The sequence below is a fragment of the Octodon degus genome, unplaced genomic scaffold (assembly GCF_000260255.1).
Source record: "Octodon degus isolate 3935 unplaced genomic scaffold, OctDeg1.0 scaffold00055, whole genome shotgun sequence".
NCBI lineage: Eukaryota > Metazoa > Chordata > Mammalia > Rodentia > Octodontidae > Octodon > Octodon degus.
In genome coordinates this window covers 13,226,479-13,241,646 of record NW_004524631.1, presented here as the reverse complement: position 1 = coordinate 13,241,646, position 15,168 = coordinate 13,226,479, and the positions used below count along the sequence as shown (strand labels likewise).

The 15,168-nt window shown below is 45.7% G+C and overlaps 2 protein-coding genes across 2 annotated transcripts in view; one reads left to right on the top strand and one right to left on the bottom strand.

Moving 5' to 3' along the window:
- Slc38a5 (solute carrier family 38 member 5) overlaps window positions 1-15,168 on the top strand; it is a 24,581-nt gene that overhangs the window by 8,052 nt on the left and 1,361 nt on the right. Inside the window, 1 exon segment of the mRNA XM_023717813.1 lies at window positions 1,801-1,984. Coding sequence (XP_023573581.1) covers window positions 1,801-1,887 — 87 coding nt within the window. The 3' untranslated portion in view covers window positions 1,888-1,984.
- Window positions 3,887-9,641, bottom strand: LOC101565769 (putative protein SSX6). The gene is made up of 7 exons (XM_004633569.2): window positions 9,555-9,641; window positions 8,994-9,108; window positions 8,590-8,685; window positions 6,884-6,918; window positions 5,736-5,868; window positions 4,341-4,454; window positions 3,887-3,953 (listed from the first exon to the last, which is right to left on the bottom strand). The coding sequence occupies exons 1-6, from the start codon at window positions 9,639-9,641 to the stop codon at window positions 4,345-4,347; spliced, it is 576 nt and encodes a 191-aa protein (XP_004633626.1). The 3' UTR covers window positions 3,887-3,953; window positions 4,341-4,344.

Sequence of the window (15,168 nt, the reverse complement as noted above, 5' to 3'; positions counted from 1 at the left end):
GCTGAGCTTCGGGGCAGGCCCCCTTTTTGGTTTCTTTTAGTACATGTTTATAGTACAGAATGATTATATTCAGCACAGGGAGTTGCTATATGTGTATGATATATCTTGATAATTTTTTATCCCCTCCCCTGTATTCCCCCTTTGATCTTTTCTCCTATCTATTTTTGGTACACGTTTGCAGGATGTAATGATCATGTTCCTTACAGGGACTTGGCACATGTGCACAACATATCACAATTCCCTTATTTTTAGTCTCATTTTCCTCCCCTTTTGGTACTCTTTCCATATGCTAGACATCTATCTCACTATTTCCTATGATCTGTCTTATTTTGCTCTTTATTTATAGTTTGGGCTTCTCATATAAGAGAAACCATGTGATATATGTTTACCATTGATTTACTTCACTTAACAGTTTCAAGGTGCATTTGTTTTCCTACAAAAGACTCAAATTCATCCTTCTTCATGACAGAGTAGTACTCCATTGAGCATAAATGCCATGTTCTTTAGATATTCATCTGTTCACTGCTGGGTGTGCTGCCAGATGCCTATAATCCCAGCACCCCAGAGGCTGAGGCAAGAGGATTTCTGTGAGTTAAGGACCAGCCTGGGCTACATAGTAACTTCAGGGCCAGGCTAGACTGCATAGCAAGACCCAATCTCAAACAACCTCACACACACACACCAAAAAAAGTTGTGCATCTGTTGATAGACATAATCCTCCTGTCTTAGTCTCCCAGAGGGCTAAAGTTGTAGCATCTGCCACAGTGCTTGACTTGGTAAGAGCTTTATAAAACTGGGCTAAACAGGCCCAGGCATTAGACTAAAGAGAGAGCCTTGTCAAAAAGCACAGGCAAATTGGGCATGGGGGTACACTCCGGTAATCCCAGAACAATAAGGACAATAACTCAGTCAGTAAGGGCTCTACCTCTGTGCATTCTACCCACCGTGGATCAAAACCCTTCTTGAAAAAGTTGTGTATATTAAATACTTACAGATTTTTCCACTTGTCCATCCCTAAATAGTATGTAGCGTGACACCTGTTTCCATAGCACTCACATTGCACTGGGGAGTGGAAGTCATCTAGAGATAACCTAAAGCATGTGGCAGGATTGCTTGGAAATTCGTGCAATGCTGCAGTATTCTACGGGGGCACTCGAGCATTTGTGGATTTCTGGGCCCATGCATTTGGTGCTGAAAGTAACCTCTGGCAGGCACGGAAGGATGGCTGTGTGGGGTTCAGTACTAGCCAAGTGGTGGTCTTGGAATGTATCCTTTGTGGATAAGTGAGGACCACTACAGTAGAAACTGAATTTTAAAAGTTATCGTATTGGTCAGGCATGGTCACACCCTCCTGTAATCCTAGGATCTGGGAGGCTGGGGTGGGAGGAAAGCTGAGTTCAAGGCCAACCTGAGCTACCTAGTGATTTCCAAGCCAGCCTGAACTGCATAGTTCCTGTCTCAGAAAAAAGAAAGTCACTTTATTGTAAACCCAGGTATTGCTTTGCACTGCATCTTACGATGGACCTGTCAGATGTTTATGCAGCTTCAGAGACAAAGACAGAAGCAGCAATGGAGATGACTAGAAAGTTGTGGTGTTGCTAAAAAGTAGCACAAGGGGGAAACAGGGTAAATAACTTTAAAATGGGAATTCCCCTCATCAAAGGGAAAAGAGACCTATTTGCTTTTATTTTTCTTAGAGAATCTCCATAAGAAAACATTGTGTAAATCCTTGCTTTGCTATGAAGTCCTCTCACTAGGCCATAACCCAGGAATGTCTTTTCTGGTTTTGTGGATTTGCAGGGCTGGGATGGCACACTGGGTCTCATGCGTTTGCTCTACCACCGAACCCACAGGATAATTCCTAAGAGTCTTGGGGCATTGCTTTGAAATGGAACCCTCAAGGAGGACGGTGCCCTCACCTTCCTGTCATCAGCCTTAGCCTAGGAGCCTTGCTCCAAACTGTTAGCAACTGTTTGGCATAGAGGTAAGAGTTTTATTTTTCCTTTAGATAAAGGCAATTAAGTAACACATACTTACACCAATGTCCAGCTCACTTAGGACCCCAGGGAGGGCATAATCAGGTTTTACCTGCTGTGCTGCTTTGTAGCCAAGCCAGTGAGTTGCATACCAGCACTTTCTGGTTCTCCCATCACTTTGGGATCGTAGGAGTCTTTGTGCATCAGTGTAGGATCTGGCTTCCTGAATAGCTGTCCAAGGGACAGATGATACAATTCAGAAGCATAGTTTATGCCTATAGAGGAGACTTTGACTGATCAGAAAAATAGGCCATAAACTAGACCAAAAATACAATCTTGATATCCCTTTCCTAAATGTTGAAAATTGCTATTTTGCCACTGAGCTATACCCCAGCACACAATTGGGGGTTTTAATGTCCCCCAGCATGAAATAGTTTGCACCAAAGTAGGCTGTACCTGCCCTTCCCCAGAGCTGTCTCCTCTGTATGTCCTGCCTTGGCCTAGCAGGGAGAGGAGTGCGCCTTTCTTAATTCCTCACCACATGCCCCAGCCCTGGGTTGGGAAATCCCTCACGGACAGTCTCATGCTTTTGTCCAGGGACCTTTCCATCTGTCACCGTCCTGCTTTGCAATCAAGGTTTCTGATTCTTTGTGACTAGCACCTGGCCACAGTGGACACTCTTAATTCATGTTCCCCAGTTGATGGTTTCACCTGCCTCCTCTTACACACTCCCAAAGGGTCTTTCCCAGCCCCTGAACCTTAAGGTCATTCAGAAAGCAAAGGGCAAAGCACCCAACCACCTCTTGCACAATCCTACCCCGGGACCAGCATATATACAGTTCATCCACATCAAAGCTGGAAATATCCTCCAGGGGAACGCCAAGCCTACGCAGGGATAGTGCTCTGCCTTGGTCTCGGATTCTCTCAAGCACCTAGGACAGTGATAGACTCAGCACCTGCTTATTAGGTGTTGAATGAATGACTCTTGATGCAGCAAATGTGCGTTCAATAATCTATCCAAAAAAAAAAAATCCACTGACATACATGCATAGTGCTGTGTGCACAAGAATAAAAGGATCTATCTGGCATGGAGGCACACACCTGTAATCCCAGCGCTTGGGAGGCTGAGGCAGAAGGATACTGAGTTCCAGACCAGCTTGGGCTACAGAGTGAGTTCAAGGCTAGCCTGAACTACATAGCAAGACCCTGTTTCATCCCTTCCCCCACCAGAAAAAGAGACTCCAACAACTGAGAAATGCTATAAATGTTTATTAACCATCAGTAACTACTACAAGATAAATGAAAGGTAGGACTACTCAATGGGCCTAAGTTCAGTGAGCAAAGCAGATGATAGGTGCTCATCATGGGGGTGTATAAGTGCAAACAAAAATCTGGATTTAAACACCTACAAGTGGCCTCCATAGTTACATCTGTGGCAAGGTACAGTAGTGCAGAGCAGATCAGACAATACTTGCTCTTAAAAAAAAAAAAAACAACTTGCTCTTGAGGTAGGTGCATAGGTACACACAAATATGCCTAAAGTATATGTATCACTGGATAACATGCTAATCGAAAAAATAAAACAAGGTAAACGCTGGAGCTGGTGAGATAGCTCAGCAGTCTAAAGCACCTTCCTAGGCAAGCTTAGGCAGGTACAGGGGACCTTGGTTCGATCCCCGGTACTACATGCTGCGCCAGCCCTACCTAAGGGCAGGCTGAGCTGGCCAAAAAAAAAGCTAATGTCTAATAGAGTGGTTATCACAAGTAAGAACAGTGCTAACAATGCTTATCAAACAGAACAGTGCTAACAGAATGCTTGACATATAGTAAGACTAATTAGTAATTAACTTTTTAGCTGGTGTTAACTCTTTTTTTTCACTTGACAAATGGATGGTAGCCAGGAGTTTACGGCCATGTCCGTGATTGCTGATTGCAAAAGGCCACCAGGTTTTCTCCTCATCACGGACTTCCCCCAGGCTGAGTTAAGGAAAGAGAAGGAAACAAAGAGACAGTGAGTTTCTACTGCTCGGATGCTGGGCTGTCAAGCCCTCCTCCTGCCCTGCAGAGCCAGAAGCTCCTATTCTGTGTGAGCCCAGGACCTCCGCTGTGAGCAAGCTCTCTGCTTGAGTGCAGTGACTCCCTCCCCAACTTCGCCTGTACCCCAGGAGTGGCCTGAGCTTGGAGAGCCCACAGCTCAGGGTAGGAGTAGCAAACGTGTGGGAAATCTCCTTGAGCCTCCATGTTGCACCCCTTGGAACCAGGAAAAGCAGATGATTTGGAAGCATAGAGACAGGGTGGGATGACAGGAGCACAATGGGATGGCCTATTTACAGTGGTGAGGGAGCTGTGTCAAAGGGTACTTACAGACTCAGTCGAAGTAGTCTTCTTCCTCTGGCTCGCTGATCTCTTCATACACCACGACATTCTTCTGTTTACGCAGCCGGTCGCTCCAGATGTTCATCTTTTTCTTCCTGAAATCTGCAGTGGAGGACAGAGAGGGGCTGGTAAGCAAGAGTTGAGGGGCATGGGAAGTGTTAGGCCCTGTTTTGTCAGTAAAGGAGATGGTCTTGCAGATCCTAGTGCCTACAGGCCTGCCGGGTGCTCTGCTTTGCACTTCTGGCTTCTAGAGGCTGAGATTTTAGGCCTATATCAGTTGAGACTAAATGCCAGTTCAAGTTTGAGGCTCTGGCCCTTCCCATTGTTAGGCTTAGATTCCTAAGCTCTTCTCTTGCCAGAACACCCTTCTTCCCTTGTGTGATTCAGCACATGTTTGTGAAGGGCATATGCCTGTCTAGGTGCTGATCTGAGTGAGCTATGCTCCCAGGTTATCCTGTAGGATCACTAGCTGAACAATTTTCTTTCTTTTTTTAAAAAGTTTATTTATTTATTTATTGTGTGTGTGTGTGTGTGTGTGTGTGTGTGTGTGTGTGTGTGTATGTGGCCAGCTCAGCCCACCAGGGGGTGGAGCTGGCTGGCATGTGGTGCTGGGGGATTGAACCGCGGTCCCTGTGCTCTGCTAAGCTTGTTCTAAGTAGGTGCTTTAGACCACTGAGCCATCTCACCAGCCCCTGAACAATTTTCTTGTTGAGGTCTCTAGATTAAAAAGATAATGTTTTTAAACAATCTTAGGAACTATTGAGTTTTTAATTCCATTTTATGAGCTAAGAATCTGGAACGTAGAGAATGTATTTTACTTACACTGAGCATTGAACTCTGGCCCTTTTAATTTTATTTTTTGTCTTTTTGAGACAGGGTCTCACTATGCAGCTCAGGCTGGCCTTCAGCTCACTTTGTAGCCCAAGCTGGTCTGGAATTTGCAACACTCCTCCTGCCTCAGCCTCCCCAAGTGCTGGGATTATAGGCGTGCACCACCATGTCCAGCTACTCTGGCCCTTTTAAATCATTTTCTTTTCTTTTTTAAATTTTGAACAGGGCCTCACAAAGTCAGTATGTTGCCCAGCCTGGGCTTGAGTTTATATCCTCCTGCCTCAACATCTGAGAGTGCTGGGATTACAGGCATACACTATCATACCTAGCTTGGAGTGCAGAAAATTCAGAAGTCATGTCCAAGGTCCCATGGCTTTTAGATGCATGACAACTCAAGCCTATGATTCTGAAGTCATGCTCTAATGTCTCAGCTGGTGCTGGCTGCTCTCCTCAACTCAGTTTGGGTCATGGGTCAATGCCACATTTCCAGATTATACCCTGACACAGAGCTGCGGAAGCCTGAGGGGTTGCTCCCGAGCTGTCACCTCTTACCAGGTACCGAAGACTTCTCTGTGGAGGTGCTTGCTTCTCCCAGGAGGCACTCTGCTCTCGCAGCCGGTTCTTCACCAGGTGCTTCTGCCACACTCTCCGGATCTCTGTTTTTCTGTGTTGGCTTCTTAGGCGTCTTTTAATGTGAAGGCCACATATAAGCAGTATCAATGATATTTCTCTAGTACTTTAGAACTCTTTGCATGCTTTACCATCTTCTTTAAGATAAGGTCTTGCTATGTAGCACAAGCTGGCCTCAGACTCATGGCCTTAGCTTCCTGTCTCAGTCTCTCAAGTGCTAGGATTAGAGGTGTTCCCCACCACCCCAGGCTTGCATACTTTATCCTAATTAATGTTTTCTTCCCCTCTGGGAGATCATAGTATTTTCTGTATCCAAATTTTGAGAAACCTGGGAGGTTTGAAAAGAAGGGAATGGCCTAAGTGCAAGGCATTTCCAGGACTAGGATCTGACTCCCAGTTGTATCTGGGCTGAGAGAAAATGGTACCATTCAGAAATTTGGGAAACAAAAGCGCCCTGGGAATCCACAAGCCCCATGAAAGGTAGGGCTTCTATGAGGTATGGGAGATCCCATGTAAACTTGTGGATAGCTGGTGGGAGAGTAAATGTAAACATGAAGAGAAGGGGCTGGGGCGGAACCCAGTGGCTGAGCATGTGCCTAGCGTGCATGCGGCCGTAGGGTCCAGCCCTAACACTGCAAATGATGTCGTCAGGATTATTTAGAGATAATAACAGAAACAGTGTCATAGTGATTTCCTCAAGGATCAAATACATTAGTGTATGGCCGTTGCCTAAAATGATATCTGACATTGCTATGAAGATAAGAGTGCTATTAGCATTTGGGATTGCTGCTGAGCAGGCTGGAGCCATGGTGGTGTCATCAGGCACTGTGATGATGTGAGAGTTGGGGCTGAGAGTGGGGCTCAGCAGGACACTGAGGGCTTGACACATGTGAGGCCCTGGGTTCAAACCCTGCCCCCAAAGAAGGAAAGAACAAAAGGATAAGGGGAAAGGAAAGAAAGATGAAGGACATAGCCAGGATGGGGACATTTTGCTACTCTCCTACTCTTTGCAATATTGACACTTAAGGTGGGAAAAGCCCTTTGGTAGGTTAGGGTTGGGAGACACTCACCATCAGACCTTTCCGAGACTTCTCAGGCAATTCATCTAAAAGAGGGAGATAAGTCAGTACTTCTCCTCCTTGGTAAATATTCCAAATTGCAGACCTCTGTTGTATTAGAGGATGCTGCGGAGCAGAGTGACCAGAGTACCCACGGTACAGCAGTGGCTTTGGAATTACCTCTAATAAGGGCTTTCGCATTTGTTTGCAGTGTTCAAACATTTCTTTCTGATAATTTACAAAATCTGGACTAAAAGCTAGGTATGGTGGCACACACCTGTAATCCCAGCATCCTGGGAGGATTGAAAGATCAAGCCCACCCTAGACAACTGAGTGACTCAAAAGAAAAAAAAAGGAAGAAACATAAGAAAATCTAGGGCCAGTTATGTACCTTGCTACAAAGGTTGGCCCTGGGTTTAATTTCCAGAATTTCAAAAAACAAAACAACAAATAAAAACCCAGAGCCCCCCCCCAAAAAAAAAATTTGGAGTGATGAAGGCTCTGGATTTTCAGACCTCTTACTGTGACTGTGACTGTGAAGCTTGCGGGGTCTAGCCTGTTCACTGGTGTAACTACTGATCTGCCAGAGAGTCTGGACATTCTAACTCCATCTTCTTTTTTATAATTTTATAATTTTCTTTTTTTTTAAATTTTTTTATTTATTTGTGTGTGTGTGTGTGTGTGTGTGTGTGTGTGTGTCCAGCTCAGCCCACCAGGGGGCGGGGCTGGCTGGCATGTGGCGCAGGGGGATTGAACCGCGGTCCCTGTGCTTTACTAAGCTTGTTCTAAGTAGGTGCTTTAGACCACTGAGCCATCTCACCAGCCCCCAGTGACTCCATCTTCTTAACAGCTATGCAGTCAGCAGTAGTGAGCCTCTTCCCTTTCTGACGATTACACACTATACTTGTTACTCCGGTCCAGAGGGACCTCTACTCTAGAATCTGTCCCCCTTTTTTGAGACATGGTCTTGCTGTGTAGTCCAGACTGACCCTGAATCATGGCAATCCTTCTGCCTGAGCTTCCCGAGTGCTACAATTACAGGTGTGTGCCACTATGTCCAGCTAGAATCCATCCCATTTTTCATCTTATGATGTCTTTATTCACTGAAAGTGGAAAAGTTTGTGTGTGTGTGTGTGTGTGTGTGTGTGCGCGTGTGCGCGCGCGCATGCCTGGGTAGCAGCACTCAAACTCTGAGTAAAGTTTAATAAGAACCAAATATTCTTTAAAAAAGAAATATTTCAACATGCAGAAAATGATGGGGAATACTGTCAAGGCCAGTGGGAATCTCAGCATTACCCCACAAGTGCTTCTGATTGCTCTATTTCTTTATTCAGTATATTAAGAATAAACTACAAACAAGCTCCAGTGCAGCCCTCACCAATTCCTGCCATCGCTCTCCACTTGTAGCTCTTTTGCTGAATTTGATAGCATTTCTTGTCACGTGGGCTTTTTTGTTGTTGTTTTGAGACAGTTCTTACTACGCAGGCCAGGCTGACCTCTAACTCATGATCCTCCTGCCTCAGCCTGCCAAGCGCTAGAAGTACAGGCGTGCACCACCATGTCTGGCTTCACTCAGGTTCTTTACCATGCATAAAATCTGTATTATTGCTTTGTGCGCTTTACAGTTTTATACGGCCCTCTGGGTCCGCTCTTCCCCCAGGCCTGATGGATGTGAAGGAGCAGCTGGACCACCAAGAAGCCTCCCTCTGCCCACTTACCCTTGACCTCATGGCTGCAAGCTCTGTCTGAATCGTCATCGTTTAGCACCTCCTCCTTATGGACGCGCATGAAAGTTGGTGGAGTGACTGTGAGACCTAGAAACAAGAAAGATGTCTGTTCCTGGGAGGAGAAGTGAAGGGGTGGCTGCTGGGGGGCTGAAAAGTCCAAAAGAGCCACAGCCCGAGAGAGAACCATGCAGGACCCACATCTAAACTCCCGGGGACTAGTCCCTGTCCTCAGGATCGCATGAGACATAAAGGAATGACACCCGAAAGCACTTCGGCATTTATCCCATACCTAAAGAAGCGAGGGGTACTCACTCCAGGCTGAGAAGCCTTAATGTGGGAGGGGCCCAAGTGGTGCCCTTGCACCACAGGATTGCCTGTACCTATGACCCCGTTACCTAGAGCAGACATGGTGGTGTAGTTTCTTTTCAAATACACACAAGTGATCTTCTCTGAATAGCTCAGCTTTTTCCACTGATTGTGTGAGAAGTATTTGGAAATCTCCATGAAGACCTAGAAAAGAAGGAAAAGTACATTCTGGCAGCCACTCAGCTAGAAGTGGGTACCATCCAGCCCAGGCCACCTCGGCTGCTGCAGGACCTCTGTGGTGGATCTGGGAAGTAGAGATGACCCCTGGGTGTTGCCATGACTGAGACAACAGGGCGCACAATGACCGGCTCTCTCTGGGCACCCAGCCGGTGGCTTACTGCTGTCGCTTGCTTGCCTCCTGTCTTCCACAGTAGACTGCCTCATGGTCTCTGCCCCCATCCACCAAGTGTGGCCCAAGGTCACAGACCTGTGTTCTCTCTGGATGCTGGGGGAGGACAGAGTGAGGGTGGGAAGCTCCAGGGGCTCCTGGATTGCCTGGTATTCTCAGCACCTCTGTTCTTACATCCAGAGAAGTTGAGTTGTCCTATGCTGTTGCCTGGCTACTTCTCTGTTCCTTCAGCCCATCTCACCTTATGCCTCTGTTTGGATTTCGAAGCACCTTTCTTGGGGGTGTTTCTCTCCATGACCCTGGTGACGGTTTGACCTGGAAGGGACATGCCTGATTAGCTGCAATCACAAGATGCAAGGTGTTGTGGAAGGAGAAAGCACAGAGAGATGGCTGCATGAGGCCAGTCACCTGGCATGAGGTTCTACTATTCTCATCTTGGGCTTATTTGAGCCTGAATAATGACATGGATCAAATCAAGTGAGAACAAGGGGCTAGGGTCTCTGGGAAAAGCAGTGGTTAGGAATGGCAGATTTTCTGTGGGGACGAGCAAAGCAGCCTTGAGTGTCTGAGAGAGGGTGACTAGTGTTGTTAATAGCTCACTGGAGCTTGTCTAAAGCTAATAACAAAAAAAGCTAGGTATGGGGGCAGTTGTAATTCCAGCACTATGGGAGGCTGAGGCAGGAGGATCCCCAATTAAAGTTACTTAGATCGTGTTGCAAAAAAACCCAACCAAATAAAGGACTGCAGCATGGTGGTGCACACCTGTAATCCCAGCACTTTGAAGGCTGGGGCAGGAGGATCAACATGATTCCGAGGCTAGCTTGGGCTACATAAGTTAGTTCAAAGCCAGCCTGAATTATACAGTGAGACCTTGTCTCAAGAAACAGAAATGAGGGGAGATGGCTCAGTGGAATAAGCGCTTCCCTGGCAAGCGCAAGGGCCTGAGTTCAATCCCCGGTTCCACCAAAAAAAAAAAAAAAAAACAGAAATGAGCCAGTGATGTGGGTCAGTGGTAAGGCCATTAATTCAGTCTCCACATTGGACCAAATAAACAACAAAATAAAAAAATCCAACCAAAACAAACAAACAAACATGAATAATCTGGGTATGATAGCCACACCTGTAATCCCAGCACTATGGAGACTGAGGCAGGAAGATTGTGTATTATAGTCCTTTATGGGCCACACAAACAAAACATCCTAAAACAACCCAAAATAAATCAAAACCCCCCAAAATGAAGAAGGAATATAAAGACAGTTATCCAATAACCAAGGCACAGAGGGTCAAACATCCCTGGTCATTACTCATCTGTGAAAGGTTAAAATGTTGAGGCCAGACTAGCCAATTGAGTGACTTACTGAGATTCTTTCTGACAAGTTAAAGAAAAAAGAAAGATGCTGGGTTTTTAGCTCAGAGAAAAAGTCCTGGGTTCAATCTCCAGTCACACACACAGAGAGGAAAAAAGAAGGGCTAGGGATACAGCTCAGTGAGAAGGTCCTGGGCTCAACCGCAAACATGATACACGAACAGGTGCACACACACACATACACACACACACACACACACACACAGAGATATGAAAAAGAAGTGTAAAAAGGGCTGTGGAAATTAGCTCAGTGACAAAGTCCTGGGTTTAATCTCCAGTATAAAAAAATTATAAAAAAATCTAAAAAAGGAGTATGGATATAGCACATACATAGCATAGTAAAACAAGGAAAAGAAAAAAGGACTAAGGCCATAGCTCAGTATGAAGAACCTGGGTACAATTTCTAACAATACGTGTGTGTGTGTGGACACACATGCACACAAATACACAGGGTAATAAGAGTAAAAAGCGGGCCAGGGCTGGGAACATAGCTTGGTGTGAAGGCCATAAGTTTAATTTCCAGTAACACATACACAATTATAAAAATGAGGAACAAAAAACCAGAAAGGATTGGGATTTTATCTCAGTGCAGATGCCCTGGCTTCAATCTCTAGTACAACAAACAAAATGACAAAGCAAAGAAAAGATGAAGGAAAAAAAGGGTCTACAGACATTTCTCAGTGGTAAAGTCCTGGGTAGTAGAAAAGACCTCCAGTAACATAGAAAAAATAAGAAAAGAATGAATGTAAAGGCAAAGAAAGCAAAGAAAAAAGGAAAACAAAGAGTTGGGGAAGTAGTTCAGTGAGAAGGCTACTGGTTCAGTCCTTACTACTACATACACAAAAAAGAAATATCAAATAATTAAAAAGTGCCAGTTGGGGTGGTGTACACCTGTAATCCCAGCACTCAGAGGGCTGAGGCAGGAGGATCACCTGGACTTAAGACCAGCCTGGGGGGTGGGGAGATAGCTCAGTAGAATTAGTGCTTGCCTGGCAAGCGTGAGGGTCTGAGTTAAATCCTCAGTTCTGGGAAAAAAAAAAGACCAGCCTGGACTACATAGTGAGTGCAAGGCCAGTCTGGACTACACCACGAGAGCCTGTCTTAAAAACAAACAAACCCAGATAAAAACACCAAAAAAGAATAAAAGTCCTAGGGGATATATAACTCAGTGAGAAAGTCCTGGGTTCAGTACACAGTGCACACATACACACACAGGAATAAAGATAAAAAATAAAATGGAAATCATGAGCAGGGATATAGGTCACAGTGAAGTCTCTGGGAAAAATAGCTAATACCCCCTCAAAAAAAGACAAAAAACAAAGTGAAAGAACAAGGAAAGCAAATTTTGCAAACAAAACTATGGAAGTAGTTCAGGGAAAAGGCCCTTGGTTCAGTCTTCATCACTACACACACACACACACACACACACACAGAGAGAGAGAGAGAGAGAGAGAGAGAGAGAGAGAGAGAGAGAGAGAGACAAAAAACAAGAAAAGACTGGGGATTTAGATCAGTGTGAAGGTCTTGGGCTTAATGTACATGCATATGCGAGCACACACATACACATGCACAAACACCCAGCAATGAAAAAAAAAAGAGAGTAAGGGTCCATAGATGCAATTCAGTGAGATTTTCAATCCCCAATACCATAGGTGTGTGCACACACGCAGAGAATAATAAAAGAAAGAAAGGGAGAAGGCCGAGACTATAGCTAAGCTAAGAAATTTTGATTTCAATTGTCTACCACACACACACGGCTGGGAATGCTGCTCAGTGAGAAAGGTTGCTGGGTCTAGCCCTCAGGCAAAAGCTCATTTCATCCTGTACCAGGGCAGAGGAGCTGGCTGTAGAAGCTGGGAATGGGGCAGAGAGAGGAAGACAGGCTGGTAAACAGGTGCCAAAGACAGTGGAGGAGGTGATTTAGGTGTCTAGAGCACGCCAGGGCTGTTACAGTGTCCAACACTTCTTATATATTCATAATGAATCAGAAGAGAGAAGGTTGAAGGTTACAAAGAGAGGATAAATGGTTAAATGTAGGAAAAATGCTAATGTCTTAATTTGACCTGCTCTGCATTTTATGTGTGCCCTGGATTTTCATACTGAGTCAGGCATGGTGGCACATGCCTGTAATCCTAGCACTCAAGATAGGGTCGCTGTAAGTTTGACTCCAGCCTCAGCTACATATCAAGATTCCATCTAAAAAAATGTTCACACTGTACCCCACAAAAATGTACCATTATTATATCAAGGAAAAAATTAAAAACAAGTCAGGCAAAATTCTTGGAGAAGCAGTAAAATGAGTGTTTTGTTTTTGAAGTTAGAATATATTTTTCTAAAGCTTAAAACTTCAGAGTGAACTTTTATAATAGGAAACAAAAAGCTGGGCATGGTGGCAAACACCTGAATCGCAGCAGTGAGAGCCTGAGGCAGGAGGACTGCAAATTTAATGCTTGGACTCACAGTGATCCTCCTGTTTCAGCCTCCCCAGCACTGCAATTACAGGTGTGCACGCCACCATGCCCAGTGGCCCGCATGGCATGTAGTACTGGGGATCGAACCTGGGTCCTTGTGCTTGACAGGCAGGTGCTTGGACTGCTGAGCTAGCGACTCAGCCAGGATCTCAAATTTAAACTCAGTATGTGCAGTCTACTGCTTTGTGAGACTAACGGGGGGGGGGGGGGACTGGGATGTCGCTCACTGACAAGGCTCTGGGTTCAACCCTCAACACCACCAAAGAAATTTTTCATTTCACCAGGCACGGTGGCACAGACTTGCAAATCCCAGCTAGTTGAAAGGCTGTGAGAGTACTGCAAGTTCATGGCCAGCCTGGGCAAGACAGGAAGGCCCTGTCTCAAAGTGAACTAAAAATGGGCTGGGAATGTAGCTTAGTGCTGAGCTTGCCTACTCTGTGGGAAGGCCTGAGCTCTCTGGCTGCAGAGGTGGAGGCTTTGACTTGGTTGTGGTAATAAAGTAGCTTTGCACTGTTCCCCCCTCCCGCCGTCACCCCCCCTTTTCCGGTTGTTCACTTTTTTTCCTCTGCGCTAGAGACGAAGACCCACGCCGGCAGCCATTTTTTTTTTCCCCGCGAGGTACCGGAGATTGAACTTGGGATCTTGTGCTTGCACAAGCAGGTGCTTATACCACTGAGGTGTATCCCCGGCCCGTGTGCCAGCCATTGTTGTATTTCTGAATTTCTATACAGGGTCTTGCTAAATTTTCCATGCTACTTTGCAAGTTTTGATTCTCCTGCCTCAACCTCCCGAGCTGCGGCAATCCCTGAGGAATTTTAGGATCATCTGGCTGATTTGGGGGTTTTTAGGCTAAAAGGAATTTTGCATTCATCAGGAATGGCAGTTAAGTCCGACATAATTGTAGTTTTGTCTCTGCTCCAAGCGGACAGTCCAGAAAGGCTTTGGTTAATTTAAGTGGTACCGCTTTTGAGGAACTCGGAGGTTGCGACAAAGTCAAAAGGACTTGTACCAGCAATAGAGGCTCCCAGCTTTCCTAGTTGTTTCCCTTTTCCTGGGTGTCCCAGTCATGGCACTTACCACAGACAAGATGGCTTGGCAAGGCAGTGGCAAGCTGGCGTACAATCGAAAGAAGCGGCCGTACCTCTTAAAATAGTCTGATAATCCAATCAGGGTGGATACTGAACCTGAAATAGCCAATAAGAGATTGGAAAGTGGGTGGAGCAAATGAGGCAAGAAAGTGGCCCATTGGCTAGGCTCCACTAGAGCGGGATATGAGGGCATGATCATTTTTTAAAATAACTCTTAAATTTGAAACGCAAAAAAAAAAAAAAATTGAAACACAACTTCTCTTTTGGCATTGGCTGCTCCAGGATCAGCTGACTTGTGAAAAAATGCTTGTCTACAGGCATGCTCAGATTTTCCCTTTACCAGTTCCACCTCTGTCTTCCTACCATCCCTTGTATGCTTACTAATTTTAATAAATGAGCCAGCCATGTTAGGTGGCGTGCGCCTCTCATCCCAGCACTCAGGAGTTTGAGGCAGGTGGATAGTTGAGTTGGAAACCAGCCTGGGCTACAAAGTGAGCTCATGGCAAGCCTCAACTGCATACGAAGTCCTTGTCTCAAAAAGAAAAAAAATTTTTTTATGAGCAGAATATATTTATTGAGAGAAAGAAAGCTCCTGTCCAAGAGAGGGACAGGAGGGGTGGGGCGAGTGGGTAGTTCTCCCTAGGAAAAAAATTAATAAATGATAAAAGGAAGGGCCAGCGAGATAGCTCAGTGGACTAAGTAGCAGCTTTGGCAAATGCAGGGACAGGTTTGATCCCCGGTCCCACTTGCCGCGCCAGCCCCACCTCCGGCATGCACTGAGCTGGCCACTGAGTCCGGGCGTGGTGGCGTACGCCTGTAATTCCAGCGCTGGTGGGGGGCAGGGAGATGGCTCAGAATAAGCGCTTCCCTAGCAAGCGCAAGGGTCTGAGCTCAATCCCTGGTTCAAAAATAAAATAAAATAAAATAAAA

Coding starts and splice junctions, on each gene's coding strand:
- LOC101565769 (XM_004633569.2), bottom strand. CDS start 9,641: ATGTCCCTTCCAGGTCAAACCGTCACCAGGGTCATGGAGAGAAACACC. Junction 6,919..8,589: donor TTGCAGCCATGAGGTCAAGG/GTAAGTGGGCAG, acceptor TCCCTCTTTTAG/ATGAATTGCCTGAGAAGTCT. Junction 4,455..5,735: donor AGAGAAGTCTTCGGTACCTG/GTAAGAGGTGAC, acceptor CCTCCACTGCAG/ATTTCAGGAAGAAAAAGATG.